The sequence below is a fragment of the Miniopterus natalensis genome, chromosome 12 (genome assembly GCF_054644295.1).
Source record: "Miniopterus natalensis isolate mMinNat1 chromosome 12, mMinNat1.hap1, whole genome shotgun sequence".
In the NCBI taxonomy this organism is placed as follows: domain Eukaryota; kingdom Metazoa; phylum Chordata; class Mammalia; order Chiroptera; family Miniopteridae; genus Miniopterus; species Miniopterus natalensis.
In genome coordinates this window covers 54,402,420-54,425,296 of record NC_142092.1, presented here as the reverse complement: position 1 = coordinate 54,425,296, position 22,877 = coordinate 54,402,420, and the positions used below count along the sequence as shown (strand labels likewise).

The following is a 22,877-nucleotide window of genomic DNA, read 5'->3' as shown; positions in this document are numbered from 1 at the left end:
ACCTAGTCACAATGAGATTATCAATTACATATTCATTAACTTATAATCACAACTTATTCAGCATGAATGTGCTTGTTGTCAAAAAGCAAAATAAGTCTTTATAATAAATAAAAAGTTTCAAGAATATGCTCCGGGGTCAGTGTCAACTTGGGGATGCTTTATAACTTTGAGAAAAAAGGTCTGGATTACTCTCAAACCTTCAGACCAAGGTTAACTTTACATGAAGCCTCCTTGCCTTCAGATACAGACCCAGCGATGCCAGGAGAGTATGTTAACGTATGAAGGAGAAACCAGGCTGAGTATGGAAGTCCTCTTCTCTGTCACAGAACGTCCCCACTGTGCCCAACGGCTCAATGTATTCAACGATTGAAGCCCCAATCTCAGATAGTTGGTGAGGTAAATTTATGCCACTGGTCACATAACTGCCCCAATCATGACAGTAATGATATTAATCGCATTAGTGGTCATAGTATTAATAATATTAAATAATAACACCAATAGTAACCACCATTTACTTAATAAGTCCTGAGCACTGTGCTAAGTGCCTCAGATTGTCAAGTATATTGGAGAGGGGGTGGAAAGCAGTGGTTAAGAGTATGACTTCTAGAGATAGGCTGGTGTCTGACTCCTTCACTTATTTGCTATGTGATGCAGAACCAACTAAAAGTTTCACTACCTCACAGACTATCTACCTCTTAGGGCTGCTATGAGAATCCGATGTGTTAATCTATGTAAAATGTTCATAACAGTGCCTGACACACAGTAGTTCTAACCAAATTTAACAGATGAGATGAATGTTCAGGAAAGCAAAGGTCACTTGAGTTCTGGGTCACTGAGGTCTCCAGGTCGGCCTAGCTCCAAAGCCCCGCTCTGGGCCTCATCCCCTTCGTGCTCCCTCAGAATGGGGAGTAGGCCAACTGGGTCATAAAGGAGAGCAGAGCCACTCTAATGCTGTTTCTGTCTCTACTCATCAAGGACTTTTACTACGGCAGCATTAAAAAAAAAATGTTTAAAATGCCAGCCTAACATACTGCATTCCTTTAGTTCTGAAGCAGCCCCCCGCCCCAATTTTTCCATCTGTGAATCCTGTGTCTGATGATTATAATTGGCAGTTCTTCCTTTCTTAGTAGCACATAAAATGGTGCATCTTACAATGTATATCATCTTATATTTGACCAAATATGGTAGCTGTTAGGTCCAATGAGCATCTTTTAAGGATCAGCCCTCAGCCTATGTTAAAGGCACATGCCAGAGCTTTCCCAGTGCCCAGGGCCTCATTTGATCCCAATTTCCTCACTGAAACTTCACTCCACCATGACTGTCTCCTTACTGGCCTTCACCCATCCCCATCCAATTATCAAGCTCCTACAGCTCTAACAGTCAATTGTGTTTTGGCTCAGGCTCTGGGCTTGGTTTTATCTTTCTGACAACTCAAGGGCTTCTAATCACAGTGACTCTCTGGACTGACAAACCCAGTGACACTTCCTCCTTGTAGACTGTCCTGATAGGTGGTCCTCACATCCCAAACATACCTGGGCTCTAAGGGTAAGCTGAGAAAGTATTAGCTAGTAACGGAGCCATGACAGAGACTTTTTCCCCTCTAACCTCTGAAGTTATTTCTATAGCCCCTTTAAAAAGTACTTATCTGATGCATACTTAAATTTTTTCCCTGTTTTGGCCTGAGTGCCTCCATTCCACATATGGTCAGTCTCTTCATAGAAGAAAAAAATGTCAAGTTTTACATCATCTTTTCCCTGGAAAGATAGTTCCAAGCTGTCTTCTACCTAGAGGGAAGAGGAAAACCTTCACAGACTGAAACAAAGGAAATATGTATTTTTTAATTAAAAAGACAATCTTTTATATAGAGTACTGATTTTAAGATACATGTTTTTTTAAGCTGCAGCACCTCTGAAATTGGGGTGCATCAGTAGCATGCCATCATTTGAGTTCTTTCTTAAATGCATATAAAATAATGTTGCTTCTCCCAACTGATGACGACTCAGGGTAGTGGCTTAGCAGTAGTTAAATTCCCACTCTGCTGAACCTCCTGTGCCCAAGCCCCTTTCTGACTAAGAAAAGAACCAAAGACAAATCACTCCCTTGAATAATCAAGTATGACTGTCAGGAAAGTTTTTCGTTACAACCAATGAACAAGTACTTAAGCAAATGTTGTATTACAGAAGCCCATAAATATATATATATATATATATATATATACCATGGAGCATGGCAATATGTACGTGAAAAACATAAATAAAAGTTAAAGGAACAAAGAATTCTGAGCATATTTTCCAAAAGAATCTTATCCAACAAATAACTGTGTTCCCACTGGACTTGGTGCATCCGTCTGTTACTGAATCAATCACATAATTATTTATGTGGTTTTCCCCTTCCAATTAGACAGTGAGCTCCTCAAAAGCAAGCACGGTAACTCATTCACCTTTGTGCCCCGGGTGCAGGGCACAGTGCAGGCACACAGTGCGTGCTGAGTAAATGTTTGCTGAATGACTAGAGCTCTGTTGCTTTCACGTTGACCTTAGGAAAACATTTTATTAATTTTTTAAATAAACAGAATGCTTATGATGAGGAAAGTAATTTTCCAGTGACTAAACATACTTCTACTTGACTTCCTGGACAATACCACCCTAGGAACAAGAACATTAATAGTAAGGTGATGCCCGGCCGGGCGTGGCTCAGCGGTTGAGCGTCGACCTAGGATCCAGGCGATCGGGGTTCGATTCCCGGTCAGGGCACATGCCCAGGTTGTGGGCTGCAGCCGATCAATGACTCTCTCATCACTGATGTTTCTATCCCCCTCTCTCCCCCTCCTTTCCTCTCTCTGAAATCAATAAAGATATATTTACAAAAAACAACCAAGAAAACAATTTAAAAAATACTTTAAAAAAAAAATAGTAAGGTGATTACAAGGAATCATAGGCATAGGGCAAAGGAATCAAATTGTGTAAAAGGAGATTTCATCTAAGTCACGATGACCTATTCCTAGCTGACCTCTGAGAAAATTGCTGTGACCTAGGACAGATGAAATAAACAAGAAATTCAAGGACTGTTTGAAATGAGTCTCTATTTCTAACTCTTAGCAATCGATGAACTGTTTTCTGTCGATAATGATACAATACCTAAGTGAACATAAAATTAAATGACTCATGAGAAACAACATAACTTCAGGTACGGTAGGTGGTATTCTCACTTATTACATTAATTGTATTTTATATGTTGCATTAATTATATATTATACTGCTATCTAAGATAATGGGAATTCATCTGCAAAAGCCCAAGGTCTTTCTCTCCTTACTATTAATAGAATGGAAGATTTTCCAGTTTCCCTTTAATAGTGCAGAGGTCATAAGTGGCAACAAGCTTCTGCTGCTCTCATTCTGGCGAATACTGAGTGATAAAATGACACACGCAACGTTCTCAATCATTTCTGAGTTAATACAAATTTTACTCTTGAGACATGTTACTTATGAAGTGAAGCAGATTTTTATTACTGACCTTCCCAAATTTGTGTTTGAGTGGAAGTCCTGCATCCTGAAATGCTGAAATAATATCAGATCTGTAATCTTGTATAAAAATTCCTAGGTCGACATCTTTACTATAAGGAATAATACTGCACTGCCGATACCATCCTAAAAAAAGAAATAATAAAACTTTTTAAAAAACTTCAGTTTGGAAAAAAAAGTCATTATTATAATGAAAGATCTTTGGATTTTATTTCATAGGATTAGACTTAGTGTGCTTTACTAAGATTATTTTTAAAAATTAAATCCCAAACTGAAATCTGTGGTTACAGAACCCACCTGTTGAAGAACCTTTCCTTCCTTCCTTCCCTCCCTTCTTCCCTCCCTCCTTCCCTCCCTCCTTCCCTCCCTTTCTTCTTCCCTTCCTTCCTTTTATTGGTCTGAGCACTAAGCATCCTCAAAAACTTTCATAATATATTTTAATTTCTGAATAAACCATTAGCTTTAATAATGTTAACTGGGACATCCTTTTTAAAAAATTAAATTACTTTTGAGAATGTTTAATCATAAATCTCTAATGATGAAGGCTGCCTTTAAGATATGCTAAAAAATATAATGCTTAAACAATATCCTTTCCTGAGCAGTAATTTGTAGAACTTAACAGCTCTGAATAGCTCATGTTTGATGGGTCATATAAAAAAGAAAAGCAGTGTCAACCTCGATTTTCAGCATACTGTCAAAAGCCATTTACTGTCAAAAGCTATTTCTAGGTATTTACTATGTATCTACTTCTCAATCAGGTGCTATAGTACTATACTAAGAAAAACAAACAAACAATTTATACCGTCATATTGCTGAGGGCTCCTCAGTCTCCACTATTATTCTTCTAAGCCTTCTGTCCAAATTATTAAAAAAGAAAATAAAGGTCTACGATTAGCTTTATAGGCAGTACTATCAGGCAGTACTGTTTGGAATTCTAAACTTCCATTTTATTTAACACGGATCTTTAGAAGCCTAGGATGGGGAGGATCTCACCTGTAGTTTAAGAAAAATCTACAATCTACATCTGTAAAATGGAACTATTTTAAAACAGTTTATTCATAAACTATTAAAAATGGAAGGCTCTTTAATATAATATAATCCAGCCCCCTCATTTTACAAATGCCCTTAGATTAAAAAACAACAAAAAACATGGGGCTAAAAGCTCAAAACAAACCATGACAAATGATTAACAAGTATTTCTGACGACACAGTTGATAAAACTATTTTGCTTTAAAAGTTCAACCTGAAAGCATGTACCACACACGTGCATGAGACGTCCTTTCCCGGCTTCCTCCAGCTGTCAGTTCCCCGTGGGGAAGAGCCACGTGAATCTCCCACAAAGTCTGACAGACATCATAACCAGATATCCCAGTCTACGCCTACTGCCCTGCATAATTATTAATGGGGCTCCCTTTCACTCTCAAAAGCCTCTTGAATTAGGAATAAATTACATGGCAATCCTATAAAAGCAGGGGCAGAATTAATTTTTGTACTAACACAGTTATAATCAAGAAAGAACCGATTATAGCCAACTTCAGTCCTAAACGGGAGGGAATAAAAGCTACAGAACTGAAGACTCTCAGTAGCTTGACATTCCAAAGAAGGCCGGGCCAAAGCATGGCACAGTGAGCCCGAAGTCCTTCTCAGATTCTAACAGCAACTCCTCAGCGCAGGACAGTCCCCACTTCCCCGTCGCAGTGAACAGGGTGTGGTTAAGGCAGCTGTCCCATCAGCGACACTATAGACGACCTGGAAAAAGTGTGTGGAAGATCTCATGGCTCTGCCTTCGGCGTTTCTCCTGGTGGAAACTTTTGTTGCGAGCAAGTTGTTTGCATGATGTGTAAGTAAAGAAACTGAATAGTTTTGTTTTTTTTAAAAAATACAACAATAATCTTTGGGATAGAAATAATAACATGCTAATGTGAGGATTACCTGAAAATCAAATACAGTCTACATGTTCTGATGTAAGTTTTAAACACATGAATTATAATTTTTGTTAAACACAAATGTGACCTTCCTAACTCACTTTCTTTTTTTTTTAAAATATATCTTTATTGATTTCAGAGAGAGGAAAGGAGAGGGAGAGAGAGAGATAGAAACATCAACGATGAGAGAGTCATTGATCGAACCCACAACCCAGGCATGTGCCCTGACCGGAAATCAAACCCTGATCGCCTGGATCCTAGGTGGAAGCTCAACCGCTGAGCCACGCCCGGCTGGGCCCCAACTCACTTTTATGTTCCTGAAATTAATTTCTCTAAAGAAATCAATAAATTCTTGCTCCACGCACTACATTTATTCTACATATGACACTTCCACTATCACTGACATTGTGTCATCTCAAGCAGTCATCCCTAAAGCCAAAGACGACAAAATGACACCAAGACAAATGTAAAGCCACAAGAATTTTACCTAGACAGGTTCCGCTGCTCAGCCAGAACCGGACTCCCAATTTCTTTAATGTTTTGGCTGCGAGTTGCAACAATTCCTTTGCACTCTTCCGAAAGGTCATGGCTTCCACAGTGCTATCATCAAGGTACTGCTACAGATACAATAAATAGTCAGCTATTACAGCCACTCCTAAATTGCTAGAAACATTTCTGTGACATCCAAATTAAATTTGAAAATTAGCACCATATATTTTTTTACTATAAAAATAAAGTTTCAGAGTTTCCAGTTAGTCACACATTTATTTCCTGGAGTTTCCTTCCAAGAAACCTGTGTACACAAGAACAGGAGTACCAAAGAACAGGAGTAGAACGTGCAGCAACACCCAAATAGCAATGAGCACAACTGGCACCCAGATCTTGGCTTCTAAAAGCAACCAGGACTTAAAAAAATGGTTGATTCCAGGGTTGTGGCAGGGAAATTTACAAAATGAACCTAGAATACCTTGTGCCAAAAAGCAAGAAAATGCTCAAAAAATGATGGAGACATGTCAAAAACACACAGAAGTCATCATGAAGGGGTTCCCAATGGACAAATAAGGAACAATTATAGGATCAAAATAAATAATAAAATAATTGCAAGAATAGAAAACCATGAGTTCATACTGATATAAACAAATAAATGGAAAGTTTGATGATGACATTGACAATATTTACAGAGTTTTAAAGTAGGTTTATGCCAAATACTATTAATTACAAAGGTAAAAAGTAGAAATTCCCCAGGGTTGAAGCCAGTGGACAGCACTGTAATCAAGTGATCAATGTCACTGTCAACAGTAATGGGACAAATCAAAGTCATACGGCACTTGAGAGGATGTAAGGAAAAGAGCACAGCATCACCTATGTGACTCCCAGTAAACCTGTATAACCCGGATCTAACATGACGAAAACCAAGACAAACCCCAGATAAGGTAGAATTTACAAAATCCAAAAGTATCAAGGTCATGAAAGTAAAAAATAGACTCTGAAACTGTGCCAGACTAAAGGAGACTGAAGAGACAAGGAAATTAAATATGTGATGCTAAACAATCCTTTTGTTCCAATGGTTATTACTAGGACAATTAGAAAAACCTTAATGGGGATTAAATGGTATTAATCTATGTGTTAATTTCCTGATTTTTGATTAAGCCCCGTGGAGAATATTCTTGTGTTTAGGAAATATTAAATTATTTGATGTTATGGGGTATATGGCCTACAACTTATTCCCAAATGGTTCAGGGAATAAAAAAATATTTGTATTGTATTTGCAACTTTTCTAAAAGTTTGAGAATGTTTCAAAATAAATTGTAATTTTTAAAAAAGTTTGGAGGCTGCATTGTGCGATTTTCAGATTAGTTCACTGCTTGTTTCACACCAGGCATTGTATTTAAGACAGTCTGGCGCCATCAAGTGCTCAAAGTTATGTATGTTCACTTTAATTTGAAAATGGACCCTCCTGGTATTTTTAATTATGGTTTTAACATAAGGAATGACGAAGAGTGAAACATTTAAGAGGATAAAAACTTTAAAAAGTTATCGATCCCATCACGCACTCTATATTAGTAATACCAATACATTAGCAGAAGAGGAAAGAACAAAGGAGGAATCACAGGTCTGTATTGGGGCTGTGACGGACACAGACAACGTGAAGAATGAATACGAAGTTCCACCTGATCGTGTTACGAATATAAACCTCCAGGCAGCGCTGCAGTCTTGCTTGTGATGGTACTTTAAACATCAAAACTATGAACCTGTGATAAACTAAGCTGCATCGGTCATCCATACTCTACACAAATGCTGATTGTTTGCCCTCAAAATCTCAAAAGAATGAAAATATGGAATTAAAAAATATGACACTATCTCCATGATTTCTCAATAGTTTGAAACATTTTAAATTTTACACTGCGTTCCCACAGAGACCAACAAATGAGTCTGGGCAAATGCTTACTAGGTCATGGAGTAGCTCTAATCAGTGTCCCTAAAAAAAATCATTTCGTTCAAATAAGCACACTATTCTCCATGCATTCTGCCCTGGTTATAGGATCTTTTCTTTGTGCCAGGTACATGCTAGATACTGGGGCAACAGCGGTGAGTAAAGTAAGATGTCTGCCATCGAGAAGTTCACATAATCTAGCAGGGGGAGAAGAGACACATTCACAATTCACTGCGATAATTACTATGCCAGGGGTGGCAACCAAAATAAACTTCCTTAAGGCAGAAGGAGTGGACAGTCAAGTTCAAGCACCAGGCCACATGTCTTCTGCTTCTTGTTACCAGGTGGTAGGGGTATGATGGGCAGCACCTGCCCACTAAAGCAGGCTGTCCACACATGCAGTTTTCCAGCTTTTCGTCCACGAGGCTGTCTGGGTGTGTTCACAGCTCCACAATTACAGATTTAAACGAACAGTGTTAGGAAGGCTCACTTGGGCCTACATCCTGGGGGTGAGCACAGCCAATTAGAGAAACCTTGCATTTGCTGGTGCTGGGCACTTGACCAGTGATAATATAGCTGGTACATTTTCCCACTCTGCTCCTGTACTGTGTACACAGCTTTCTTAGAAGGGAACCCCAGAAAATAAAGGGCAGGTGGAAGAAATAAGGTACCAAAACCCCACTGTAAATTCCACTGTTTTCCCATTTTTCTGTTTCATGTCATTGCTTAGAGATGCACTTTCATGCCCTTCAAAATCATCTTTATATCCCCAGGGTCAGCAGAGTTCCTGGGAGACAGGCTTTTAATAAATGTTTATTGAGTTGAAAGCCAGGGGCAGCAGAATAAAGTAAAGTTCAAAAGCACTTGGTCTTTGTGTAGCATTTATCTTCAAAACCCTCATAAACACAAAAAATTTCATATTCAGTGCCAATCCTCTGAGAAAAACTGTATTTTCTGTGAAATTTTCTCTAAGATTTTCCCCCATGGCCCATCTTCTGCAGCGGCTTCCTCCTGGCTGGAGTGCTTCAAGAACAGAATGCACATGGAGTTTATGGGCCACATCCTAACTGGAATCAGAGGCCAGTGCTAACCTACCAAAGTCTAGCCAATAAAACAAGGTCTCCATACATATCAAACCATGTCAAACAGTTTCTTAAGATACAGTTTAGTCTACTTTTTTAAAAATAAAAAGAAAACAATCTAGGAGAAAATAAATGAATCAAAAAAATGTTTTCTACCTATTTTCCATAAGTCCCTTCATCTGCCCCCACCCCCTGAAAAGTAAAAACAAACACACTTCCTTTAATTTGAAAAGTATACTATTTGGTTATCGCTAACCTGAAAGAATGCTCGAGCTTCTTTATACCGACACTCAATAAACCTAGAGTGTGGTATTTCTTCTAGAAAGTGCACTGGATCTTTTGGAATGAGAACTTCTAGTCCATCAACAGTAATCTGCTGTAATTCTGGCCTGAAAACAAAAGTTAAGATTTGTTGCAAGGACTTAACCCAAAGCAAATACTGGCAGCCTCTTCAAAACATACAGCATAAGCAAAATTGCTAAACATCAAGCATATTTTCTTCAGTTACCTCAGATATCAATTTTTAAGATCTACTCTCTTAGCAACTTTCAAATATCCAGTACTGCAGTGTTTCTATAGTCACCTTACTGTATATTACATCCCAGAACTTATTTCCCTCGTAACTGGAAGTTTGTACCTTTTGACCACTTTTACTACGTACGTATATATCCACGAACATACTTTATCCTGTGTTTGAACTTTGTATAAATAGAATCATAAGATTTGCATTCTTTTATGCCTTGCCTCTGCCACCCAACACTTCAGGATTCATCTCTGTTGCGGCAGAGTCCACTAGTGCCCTTCGTTTCTCTGTTCTACACTACTACTCACTGCATGGATATATGATGTTTTGTTTGAGGGCATTAAGAACAATGTTGCTATGGACATTCTTATATATAGTTCCTGGTGCGTCTGTGCATGAATTTCTTCCTCATGAGGGATATTCGCATTTCAAACTGAGCTATGTGAACTGCATGCTAGATTTAATTACTGAATGTAAAAAAAAGAGTAAGAAGTCATGACTGGATGATACAGGTTTCACATTTCCCCTTTAGACCCAGAATTTACCTGTCAAAAGCTCCTGGAAAACGACCAAACTGTAACTTTCGAAAAGGAACAAACTTCTTGTCGATGTGTCCTTTGAGGCGTAGATGGCCATGCCAGAGGTAGTTGCCGCTCCTCTCGTAAAAGACCACCAAGTGGATGGCATGTGTGGCCAGTTTGCAGATGTAGTGCAGGGGGATTTCAGTTCCAGAAAGCGAGTCTATCCCATCCAGCCGGGGGTCTTTGCTCTCGATCTTCAGGCACTGAAATCCCATGTTTTCAGCTATCCGAAACCAGCCTTCCTAAAACCAAAGAAGCATCAAACATGAATATTTAAAACTAAATACTAGTAGCAAAACTAAAATGATTCTCATACTGAATGAAGCCATACATATTTTTGTGCTAATCTGTTCTTTGCCTGAAGATTTTAAAATGAGGGTGGTGAGGGGAAGGAGGTAGTGGGAGAAAAAAGAAAAGTACCAAAGAGAGAAACTAAGTAGCTTGAAAGACATGTTCAAAGACTCTCTTTATGAAAATATATACAAATTTCTTCCCTGGAATGAGAACACTCATTTTAGTGTTCTCTTATTAATATCTATAAAATAAATGTTAATATACATAAGGATAGAACTTGTAATTCTCAATTTAACTTCTAATACTCTTTACCCTCAAACATGCTTGAAAGAAGTAGTGCTTTCATCCTATATACCCCAACACCTTAAACTGCTACTATAATAGATGCCCATCATAATGCAAATCAGTAGGAGACATACTATGAAACAAAGTGCATTTTCTAACATCATTAGTTATAACATAAATCTCATATAACAAGATTAATATAGATGGCAGATTTCTAGTCCTAATTTCAACAACCAATGCTATAGATTATTAAACAGTGTTCGTTATAAAGAACACCTTATGTTTGAATAGGAATTTACAATATTCAAGGAACTTTTATAAACATTATTGCATTTACTTATGACATCTATCTTATAAAGTAAGTAGTACAGGTATTATAAAGAAACAGACTTACGGAAATCTAAAGGAACAAAATTAATAATACCAGCAGTTTGCTCTGGACTAGCCTCGACGATGAAAGACACAAGCATCAAGCACCTCCACTGCCACATCTGACAGCCAGCCATCCCGGGGAGGCAGAGCTGCCTAGCTGACTGGCAGCTGCCTAAGTGAGTCTTAGCTGAGACCAGAAGCACTGCCCAGCTGAATCCTACCTAAACAGCTAAGTCACAGATTCATGAGCTACATAAATGGGTGTTGTTTATGCCACTACATTTTGGGGTGATTTTGTTTCCCAGCAGAAGCTAATTGCTACATAAGTCAAATTAGAAATCAAATGTGCAAGCAAAAGGAAACATTTTTGACATGCAGGGTTTCCACCTCTCATTCACCCTTTCTAGAAGGGAATTCCTGAAATGTGAAGGAGAGTTACGGAGCACTATCTGCACAGCAGATCAGCCTGTATCAGGGCAGAAAGACCAGGAGCTCTAGGAGGTATGTCGCCAAGAAAAAAAAATTAAACTGAGAGATTACCTGATATGATAGATCCTATTGAGAGTATTAGAGTTGTTTGTTTGTTTTTTGTGTTTTAAATATATTTTTATTGATTTGAGAAAGAGGAAGGGAGGAGAGAGAGATAGAAACATCAATGATGAGAGTCAGTGATCGAGTTGGGGATCGAGCCCGCAACCTGGGCATGTGCCCTGACAGGGAATCGAATCTCGACCTCCTGGATCATAGGTTGATGCTCAACTGCTGAGTCAAGCCAGCCAGGCAAGATATTAGAGTTCTATATTTCTGTTGCAGAGTTCACACATGGATTGATAGATACAGGGGTAGGAGAAAGTAGGTTTACAGATGTGAGTATGTGAAACACAGAGTTTATTCTTGTATTATTATTTATTTAATTATTGTATTATTTATTATTGTATAACAACTCTAAACCTACTTTTGTCTACCTCTGTATATAAAATACTAGCAATCAACAAAGGAGAAAAAAAGAGTTGTATAAGAAAAGAAATTTAATCAGAGTAAACTAGGTAGCACCTGTGTGATTATATTTTCATAATAATACTGATTTAACTAGAAAATTTTATCATCATTTCAGGATGATTATGGGAGAAGAGACAGAGAGAGTGTGTGTGTGACAAAATAGACACAAGAGCTAACTTCTCATAATTCATAATATAAATGTGCTATATTTAAAAAAGGAAGCATAAACATTTCATTTATAAATGAGAAGGTAAAGTAGACAGTTGAAAGTGGCTGGTCCCAGGAGTGGGAGTAAGGGGTAGGGAGAGAAGAGGCAGATACTGTTCTTTTTCATTATGAGCTTCGCGTGACTATCTGACTTTTAATACATTGTTTTTTATTATTAATGATTTGAGAGAGGGAGGGAGGGAAAGGGGGAGAGAGAGAAACATCAACTGGCTGCCTCCTGCATGGCCCCAACAGGAATCCAGCCTGCAACCTGGGCATGTGCCCCGATGGGGAATGGAACCAGTGACCTCTGGGTCACTCAACCGAGTCACACCAGCCAGGGCACTGTCTGAGTCAAAGTTCATTCTCTGGAGGCCCTGGGTAAGAGTTTGGGGCAATCCAGGAAACATGCAACTTCTCCTGCTTTCCCAAGCCACATGGTCGCCCTGGGGTGTAACCCCACCTGTCACAGGTTACAGAGCTGAACAGATTCCACTGCAGAACTAGTACACACACTATCATGGGTGGCTGACTGGCTAGTTGAGTTCATTTAGTCTGATGCTAATTTTCATATTCTTACTTGAATAACTCCTCAGAATGAAAAACAGTAAAGCTGGGAATTTAGAGGTATTCAAAATAAAGCAGCAAAGTTTTGGCGTGTTTAATTGAGACTTTTTTTCTTACTACTGTGTGACTTTTAAGTGTATGTTTGAATTTCTGGATACACCTAAGCAGCATCCACTCTAGTAGTAAACAAGTACTGTGCACTTACAAAGTAGAAAGAATGGTGCTATAGGTTAGGGTTACCACCTCCACATATATCTTGTGTGGCAGATTCTGAAAATTCATCGCCAAGTCCCCTCCTACTGGCCTGCCTACATGGGTGGAAAGGCTAAATACCTGTCTTTTTAGCCTCTTTCACAACAAGGAGACATATGAATATAGCTCTGGGCTGTGAGCTATAAGTAGTTCACCACCAGCAGCTGAGAAAACTTTTACTTCTAAAGATGGACATTATCACCATCCTTTCCTGTGACCTTCCTGCCTTGAACATGAGCATGGTGCCTAGGAGCTAGGACAGCTGTCCAGTGAGGGATATAAGGCCTGGTGTCAGTAGGCAGCTGAATTAATACCAACAGCCACCAACCTTTCAACATCTGGTTATACAAGAAAAAGAAATCCCCTATCTGCTTAAGCTATTACTTTTTAAAAAATTTATTTTTGAATTAGGTTGACATTCAATATTATACTAGTTTCAGATGGCCAGCATAGTGGTTAGACATTTATATAACTTACAAATTGATCCCCCCAATAAATTTATTCCCCCAATAAGCCCAAAACTATGACACCAGGCATAGTTATTAAAATATTATTGACTATATTCCCTATGCTGTACTTTACATGCTTAAGCTATTATTGTGTCATTATTTATAGCTGGAAATATTCCTCGTACAATTTATAAAAAGCTTTTAGAAAATTTTTTAATGTTTTACATTTTAAGTGGTATCACCTCAGATTCTCTTGTAAAGACCTTCCGTTGTCTGAAAGCAGATCATCGTACCTCATTCTTCCACAGGTGATCCTGCAGTGCAAAGGCAGTGAAGTCTCTTGGAGCACAGAAAAAGCTGCATTCTGAAGTGGAGCCATGAGAAGTGTTTCTGACTTGTTCCAAGTTTTTATTAATCAATTCCAGAATCAAAGGATCAATAAGGAACACAGGTACATTCTGGCTCGATGTTAGCATAATAAATTTTTTAACTGCACGCTGTTTGAGAGGAAAAGAATCTCCTTAATTCTACTAAACCAATACAATAATCTATCTTATTAAATTTTATTCACTGATTTTGTAAGTATATATATAGTGTTTACTCAGTAGACACCATCCTTATTCTTATGCTAAAGTAATAATAATAATAATACATGGTCGTTACTCTCAAGAAGTACAGTCTACTGAAGAAGATGAACAGATATTTACATATCAAGGTAAAGCACATGCAACATATTATAAAGTACAAAATAGTAAGCTACTAATTAATTGTACAACAAAAGGATAAGAAAATCTTTGTAGAGAAAGTGGTATCAGAGATGAAACTTCAAGCTTACAAATTATTCTCTTGGTATTAGCTAAATCTGTTCAAGCAAAAGATGAAATACTAGATCTGTCAGCTTTTAAAAATCAGTCATGTCAACCTTTTCAAAACCAAAAGTCATTGTATGTGCCACTTTCCTTCATATTTATAATACTACTTAATAATCTTTCTAAGCAAAAGACCCCAATTAAAATACATTGCCAGCTTAACCCTTCCCATATATAGTTCAACTTTCTAATAATACTGCAATGTTTTTAGATGTTATTGTGTTGGACAGTAACTAGAGTCCTCTACTGAAGAAATAAAATTTAAAATTAGAATAGAAACAAACTAAATTACACTTAGGAGTAAACAATACCTAAAAATAGCAAAAATAAATAGAATAAAGGGTGTACATTATTGTTTAAAAGCCTACTTCAATGCAAGCAATTATGATCTCAAAGAAATGTATGCCCTTCAAAAAAGAAAGAAAATTATAAACCACCAGTCTTCATGAACATAGATGCAAAAATACTTAACAAGACACTGTTAAGTGTCAATTCCAGTAGTTTTTTTAAAAGAAGAAAAAAAAAGTAAATATCATATCATATCATGACCAAAAAGAATTTCTCCCAGGGAAAAAAGACAGCATTTGAAAATCAATCAATGAAACTCATCATATCAACAGAATAAAGACGGGTGAAATCTAGAAGAATATCAATACAGAAAAAGTATTTGACAAAATTCAATACCTATTAACAATTAAGCAAACCAGGAATAGAACACTTCCTTAATTTGATAAAAAGTATGAACCAAAAATCTATTATTGAGTTGTAGAAGTTTTTATTTATCATTGATACTAGTTTTATGTCAGATACGTTCTGCAAATATCTTCTAGTCTGTGGCACGTCTATTCATTTTCTTAATGCTGTCTTTTGATGAGAAGTTTTAAATTTTGATAGTCTAATCAATTTTTCTCCTTTTTGGTTTTTGCGTTCTGTGCTTTACACTAGAATAAAGGCGAAAGAAATGGTTTTGAGAGAAAGATGATGAGATGACAGACACTAGTACAAATAAAGTCATGTCAATTTAGTCACCTTCTAAATCTGCCTTCCAGGTTGTTATCAATGCAATCATCAATGCTCCTTGGAAACGGATGTCCAACAGCCTCTAAATCCAATTAATTCTTAATTGACATGACTACTGTCATCTGGCCTTCAGTAATTCATTTCGTTTACAAGAAAGAAAATTGTCTTTGTTGAAAATAGGACACTAGAATAGCCTGTTCATCTGCCAGTGTACACAATTTTATCAGAACCTAAAACGCTTGTTGGGATTTGTTCTTAGTGAAAAGCTAGGTCTTAACAATCATCATTTTCTTTTCTAAGTGCTTTCATGGTATCTGTTTAATAATTCACTCTAGAATTTTATTAGGGCTCAGTATCACACTTATTGATCAGAGTTCACCTTTCATTCCTTCTAAAATATTGGAACAAAAGTATTTCAGTACTTCTTCCTTCCCTGTCATTAAGCAACTATTGTAAAGACTGACTTTTAGTGCTATAAGCTGCTCTCTACGTTTCTGCTCATGTACCTTGGAAGTAAACCTTTTGTAAAAATCCGTTATTTTCTTCCACCTCAAGGATCATTCCCTGAATGAAAAAGATGTGGCTGCCCTACTTTTCCTGCTATGTGAAGCTTTAAATGATTCACAAATTCCATTTAAAAATGTATCAATGAACCTGTACCTCTGCTGAATGCTTTATATACTAAAGGTTTGGGAAGTGCTGTTGGTTAATCCAGACAAAGTAAAGACTTCTATCTCACTGAAACCATTACAGCTTTAAAACTTTTTCTGAACATGCTCTTTCAGTTTACATATAAGCAATCTTAATAAATGGCAAACTTGGAAAGTATATGTTACCTTAAGTATCATACTTTAGAATTTTAAAATTTATAATAGAGAACCTCCATTGTCTTCAGATGGGTATATTTCCCAGCTGTTAAAAACCAAATTTCAAATCTCAACAAATGATTTCACTCACAGGACAATAAACTTGGCCCAAATGTTACCTCTGTGTTTTTCTTAAGGGTGGGATGGAGGCAGAGTGGGGTTAGACAGAATGCACAAAATGCCCCTTTTTATTTCTTTTACTAGATTCTTTAAAATTGTGACTGAGGAGAATGAACTCTAAGTGTGTCATCCCTTTTCCCTTTTCCCTCAGGTTATCCTAAGTGCAACAAGCAAAACATATGCTATTTTTAATAAATTAAGTTTACACTGAAATGTTTATGTATGGTGTCAGGTGGGTACTACATGTATTGAGAGGACCGCTTTGTAAGTTATATCAATGTCTAACCACTATGCTGTACACCAGAAATTAATACTGAATGTCAACTGTAATTGAAATTTTTTTTTAATGTTTTAAAGTTCACATTGATACTTCTAGACATGATAGTTGAGGAGTCTAATAATACAATATCCCAGACTTTACCCTTAAAATAGTGGGTTCAAATTCAGTTGGTGTCACCAATGACCTAAAATTATCACTAGTACTTTATTGCTGCTGGTGATTTGAAAGCCCACTTCTAATATACAGCTTTTCATAACTCTGATTAAACAGAAGCCAAAGATTGAGAAATATCTGGTCATATCCAAAATGTATACTACCAGGAGAAATGTAATTTTAGTAACCTAGCTTTGTTTTTCATTCTAAGTTTAGCAAAAAAAAAAAAGAAAGAAACTACGTTTTATAAATGTGCAGGCTCTGAAATTTGTAAACCAAAACAGGGATATATTGTAATATTGCTAGTTTCTCTTATCTTATAAAGGAAACATGTTGAATAGGCTTTTATTCCTAGTCATCATTTTATAGTTCAGTTCTTTTTTTTTTTTTTTTAAGATTATTTATTTATTTATTTTTTAAAATATATCTTTATTGATTTCAGAGAGAGGAAAGGAGAGGGAGAGAGAGAAATAGAAACATCAATGATGAGAGAGTCACTGATTGAGCCCGCAACCGGGCATGTGCCCTGACCAGGAATCGAACCCCGATTGCCTGGATCCTAGGTCGACGCTCAACTGCTGAGCCATGCCCGGCCGGGCTATAGTTCAGTTCTTAATAACATATTTACTCATTTGGGGAAGCACTATAGCTAAGTGAATGACAGTTTTGGAGGCAAACAGAACCTGGACTCAGTCACTTACTAGCAAACTAACCTGAATCTCCTTAAGTGAACTACGGATAACAATGTACTGACTTGTTAAGAGTTTCCATGAGGACTAAATAAGACATAGCATATAAAGCACTGGGCATAGGGCCTGCCCCTCGACCACCTCAACTACTCCTCACCAAGGTAGCTATTATTATTGTCATCATACAACCAATACTTAATGAATATATAAATGAATAAACTAAAATAAACACTGTAGTTGAGGGATTTCTCGCTTATTGTACTTACCCATTGTATGCTCTCAAATCCAATTCGGCTTCCTTTGGATTTTGATAAATCAGCTCCATTCTAGGAAGATAACAAAAGAACATCTGAGTAAACCCAAAGCTCAGTAACCAGCATGCGACATTACATTTAAGGAGACATGATATTCAAACTACATAACTGGCTCATAATCATTAATAAGCATTCAAGTACCTATGTTCATAGTCAGGAGCTAAGAATTCTACAATTACACAATACAACTATCCAAGATAGAAAACACTGACAGATTGCAATAAGTTAATTAAGTTATTAAACAATAAAGTATATCTAGCCAACATCTCTAAACTAATTAATGTCCACCAATAAACAGTCAACTCACGGCTATTCCAAGTCTCTTTGGAAAAAGTGTTTACCCATTTAGCTCCACATCCCTAATTTCAGCTTATCTCCAAACACTGAGTTAGTGTTAGTACACCTTGGCAAAGTGGTAAGAAAGCATGATAATATTTACTGAGCAGCTCCTAAGTGAACTGTGTTTGACATTTCCATATATGAATTATATATTCTTATTTATCTCGCATAACAATCTTGCAAAGTAGGCATTATTTCTGTTTCACAGACAGCTCCAGTGCCCACACTTTTCCCAGCATGCATCATAACTTCAAATGTTGAGGTTTTTAAAAAATATTTTTTAAAATATTCAGGCCTAGAGAATCAGTTTTCATTGGATAAGCCCCCAAATACTCTGAAAGTAACAGGAAAAAGAATGTCTGATGGTCTAGAGGTAAGAGGAAGAATGTTTCACACTCAAAGAAGATTCAAAGAGGTTTCTTATGCCTTGAATGTGTTCCTTCTCTATAAGATATAAATAGGAGGATGCTGAAGAACAATTAGAACAGTCTCACCCTAAAAATAAAATGTGCTCCAAGTCCTAAAATGGAGACTCGTCTCATCCTAAACCACAAACTCAAGGACAGGGAAGAAATCCAATTCATCTTAGTATTGCCAGTGTCTATCACGGTGCCTGGTTATTAGTAAACGCTTAATAAGAGTTTGTTAACTGGAGGGAAGGAGGGAAGAAAGGAAGGAGGGATATACTGAGTAATTAAGGTAGAGTCAGAACTGGTCTCTTCTCACAAGCACAGCAACTTAGACAACATTTTAGTAGCAAGGGATATTTGAGGGAAAAAACAACAAAGTGGCAGCTTTGTAATTCCCACCAGCATAAAAACAGAGTATCATCTCCCCTATCTTAAAATAGTAATTGAAAAAAACACCCTCTTGACTTCTCTTTTCCCAACTAACAATTTTCTGTCACTCTTTACAGCAAAATTCCTAATGTGGGTTTTCACTGCCTCTAATTCCTCTCCTTCCAGGAACTCACTTGAGATTAAATTCACTCTGGCCTTGTCTCATTTGATCTATCAAGAACTGCTGATCACTCTGCCTCTCTTAAACATTTCATTCACCTGGCTTTCAGGATCCCCACACTTCTGGTTTTCCTACTATACCTCTCTGGCAACTCCTTCTTGGTCTCATTTCCTAAGTTCTTACTACCTCCCTGACATGTTGGAGGCTCTGAAAGCTCAGACAGAGACTTCGCTCTCTCATATACTCTACGTTCACTTCCTTGGTAACTTGTCTACTCATATGGCTTTAAATACCATCTATATGCTTACAACTCCCAATTTATATTCCCAACCATACCAGTCCTTTGAAATCCAAACTTATATATCCACTGTCTATTTACCTTCTTCATTTGGACGTCAAATAGGCATAGACAAAAAAACCTCCTGATCTTCACTACCCCTCAGCTTCTCCCAGTTCTTCCCATATCAGTAATCAACTTCTCCCTTCCAATTATCTAGACCAAAAATACGATAGTTCCCAGACTCTTCTTTCATACCCTACATCGAGCCCATCAACAAGTCCTGATAGCTCTACTTTCCCTTCTCCACCATTAACGTCCTAGTCCAAGCCATTGTCACCCCGTGTAAATTACTAGAATCACCCTCTAACTTGTCTCTGTGTTTTGGCTCCTTCCCCTACAATCTATTTTCAACAGAGATGTTCTACCAAAATTATGAATCACTGAGTTCTTTCCAATGAGAGACGATCTGTTTAGAAGAATAAGAATTTTTACATAACTACATCAGAAAAATCCAACAGATATAAACATCACTGAAACTTAGCACCTTTGACTTTTAACTTAGTGTTGTTACAATAACATTTCATTGCAATTCTGAGTTGCTTGCCACACCCACAATGATGAAAACTGCAGTAAGAAATATTTCTGCAAAGATCTGAAAAACTGTGATTAATTTATGTGCTGCAAAAGGGAAGTAAGTATGTTAGGAAAATACACAGCTAAATGAAGCCTAATGATGAGAAAGGATAAAAAAAAAAATTACCTTTGCTGATAAATAGTGCTTGTAGTAGTACAACTGAAACAGCAGAAACGCAGAACTCGTCAAAGTTAAAAGCGCCAGAATCACGTTCTTATTGAGTCTACTCATTAGTCTGTGGTGCTTGGTTGGTTGTCTTTCGAAAGTAACCCAGCTGGTTTCATCTTTTTGGATAAAAAGATAACCTTGTTTTCCATAAACAAGGAGGTATTTCTAAAGAGACAAAAACCTGTTTTTAATTTTTCACCTCTGATAACCAGCAACAGAAAAAAAAGTTATCTACAGCTCCACAGAACACACTTTGATTTGGTAACTTCCTATCGTGAAGAAACAATCAGTTCTGAGGACAAACGTGAAAGAACAAAAATGTTTATCATGGCATTCTTTACAATTGCAAATAACAAAAACCATACATGGGATATTTATAAAAACTGACCGACAGGGATTGGGGCTTCTCCCCCAGTTTCTGGTTCAGCAGACCTGGTGTGGGGCCCTTGAATTTGCATTTCTGACAAGCTCCTGGGTGATGTTGCTGCTGCTGACCATGCTAAAAACCACTTCCATAGGGAGAAGAAATCGAAAAGTTTTTGGCCAAGGAACATCATCTGTAGGATAGCTCTTTGTTGCTTTTTGTGACCTAGGATGTGATCGGTTTTTACAAATATCCCAGGTATGTTCTCAGTTTTTGCAAGTGTAAGGCCATGAGAAAAATTTTTGTTCTTTCACCTTTAGTCTCATCTGTTTATTTCTTTAGGGCAAGAAATTTAATATAGTTCTAGTTCCTCTTGTCTCCTCTGCACTGTTTGATTTTGGTTAAATATATTTAGTTCTTCAAGGGCTTATCTTTATTCCTTTAATTATACTAACACCTCTGTTACTTGATATCTAAACTTTACGTCTTTTGTTCTCCAGCTAAAAATAAAAGGAAACAGCAAGTTTATACTACCTCCTGCCTTCTCTTTCAATCCTGACTTTTATTAGTTATTTCTGCCTTGTTATAGTTCTATTATACTCTGTAACTACCGATCTCACAGTTATGTTGGCCCCATCCATACTGTGTTCCCTGCCACTCCTTTTGCTATCATCTCTGCTCATTTACTGGATGGCTGATGTGCAGCTTCTCAGTTTACCAATCCCAGCTTTTTCTACTGGGCTTCCCTCTTGTCCCCAATTCCTGCTGCTCGGCTTCATCGTTCTCTTTGACATGTGACAGGCTGAGGTTCATTCTTGGGAAACCCGCAACCTTCAGAAGTAGAAAGAGCCTGATGTCATCCAGGTCCTCGTTAGACATCTGAGAAAACGGAGGCCCAGAGAGAAGCGACTGGCCTCTTGTTACCTGAGAGATGGGTGATGGTGATGACACCTAAACTCGGCTCTCCAGATCCCTACCCAGAGCTTCTCACAGTCACCTCTGCACACACCCAATCTTTCCCGACATCGCCCGACTGGCCGGCAAACAGAGGGAGACGTCAAAGCCTTATGGGGCTTTACTTAGCATGGCCGGCAGTATCCACGCCATTATTATGCGCGCACTGCCTGCTTCGGTAAAAAATCCTGCACACAGACTAAAAGTTGATCCCAGGGGTAGAGCACCGGAAGAGAAAAGGGATGGCTAATTAAATCAAGCCCTCCCGGTGGAGCTGCTGCAGCCCCGCGCCGGCTGCGGGGCGCACACTGCACCGGGAGCCCGCGCGTCGGCGCCCGCCGCGCCCCGCCTCCCCTGCCCGCCGCCCCGGCCCCAGCAGCAGGGCCGCCGAGCCCCGCCTCCCCTGCCCGCCGCCCCGGCCCCAGCAGCAGGGCCGCCGAGCCCCGCCTCCCCTGCCCGCCGCCCCGGCCCCAGCAGCAGGGCCGCCGCGCCCCGCCTCCCCTGCCCGCCGCCCCGGCCCCAGCAGCAGGGCCGCCGAGCCCCGCCTCCCCTGCCCGCCGCCCCGGCCCCAGCAGCAGGGCCGCCGCGCCCCGCCTCCCCTGCCCGCCGCCCCGGCCCCAGCAGCAGGGCCGCCGAGCCCCGCGCCTCGGCTCCCGCCTCTGCGCCTCCGCACCCGCTGGTCGCACAGCCTGCAGCGCTCTCCCAGCCCGCCCCCCACATCTCCCGAGACGCCTCTCACGGCCGTGCTCCAGCGCCACCACCCCAACCCAGGCCCTACGAGGGTCCCGATCGCCCTCCCAAACTGAGCAGGTCCCAAGATGAGAAATTTACTTGTTGACACGCCCAGGAGCGTGGGAAGAGCCGCCCGAGTGGAAGTGCACCTCAGGGTGCTCGTGGACTGACCCACCGAGGAGCCCCCTCCCGGAGCGCGCTCGCCCCGGGGCCCGCATCGGCCGCCGGGGGGGAGAGAGGTGCCCAGAATGCTGAGGGATGCCCGGTGAGGGCGCCCGAGCCCCAGGCGACGCCAGTCTGAAGGCACCCGCCCATCCCCCGCGACCAGGCTGAGCCTCCCAGACCTTACCTCACCCGACTTCGGCAGCAACTCTGCTTTACGACATTCACGGCAACTGCTGCAAAAGGGGCCGTCAAGTGCGGAGCCGTGGACAGCCGGCCGGTGGGTGCCGGGGACATTTCCACCTTCCGGATGCGGGCCTCGGTCTGTCTGCGACTCCTGCCACTTCCTCTCCCCCACACCCCTCCGAAGTTGACAGCCCCTGGCGATGCCCTTGCTTTAGAGATCTAGCCACTGAGCAAAAGCCCTTTTCCCTCTCGCCGAGATGACAGCGGTGCACCGAGGCGACCTGACTTTTAGGAAG

General features: G+C 39.4%; 1 protein-coding gene across 6 annotated transcripts in view; it reads right to left on the bottom strand.

The window, feature by feature from the left end:
* FKTN (fukutin) overlaps positions 1–22,640 on the bottom strand; it is a 42,729-nt gene extending 20,089 nt beyond the window's left edge. For 2 of the 6 annotated variants that reach the window (XM_016224987.2, XM_016224988.2), the window contains exons 1-8: positions 20,142–20,528; positions 17,755–17,814; positions 13,785–13,988; positions 10,031–10,308; positions 9,219–9,351; positions 5,934–6,063; positions 3,514–3,647; positions 1,657–1,784 (exon numbers count right to left, since the gene is read on the bottom strand). In XM_016224987.2, coding sequence (XP_016080473.1) covers positions 1,657–1,784; positions 3,514–3,647; positions 5,934–6,063; positions 9,219–9,351; positions 10,031–10,308; positions 13,785–13,988; positions 17,755–17,814; positions 20,142–20,246 — 1,172 coding nt within the window. In that variant the 5' untranslated portion in view covers positions 20,247–20,528. Of the gene's footprint in view, positions 1–1,656; positions 1,785–3,513; positions 3,648–5,933; positions 6,064–9,218; positions 9,352–10,030; positions 10,309–13,733; positions 13,989–17,754; positions 17,815–20,141; positions 20,530–22,332; positions 22,416–22,582 lie in introns of those variants that run through there. The other 4 variants (XM_016224984.2, XM_016224983.2, XM_016224985.2 and 1 more) reach the window with 4 other exon arrangements.
* Between the last annotated feature and the right edge of the window lie 237 nt (positions 22,641–22,877).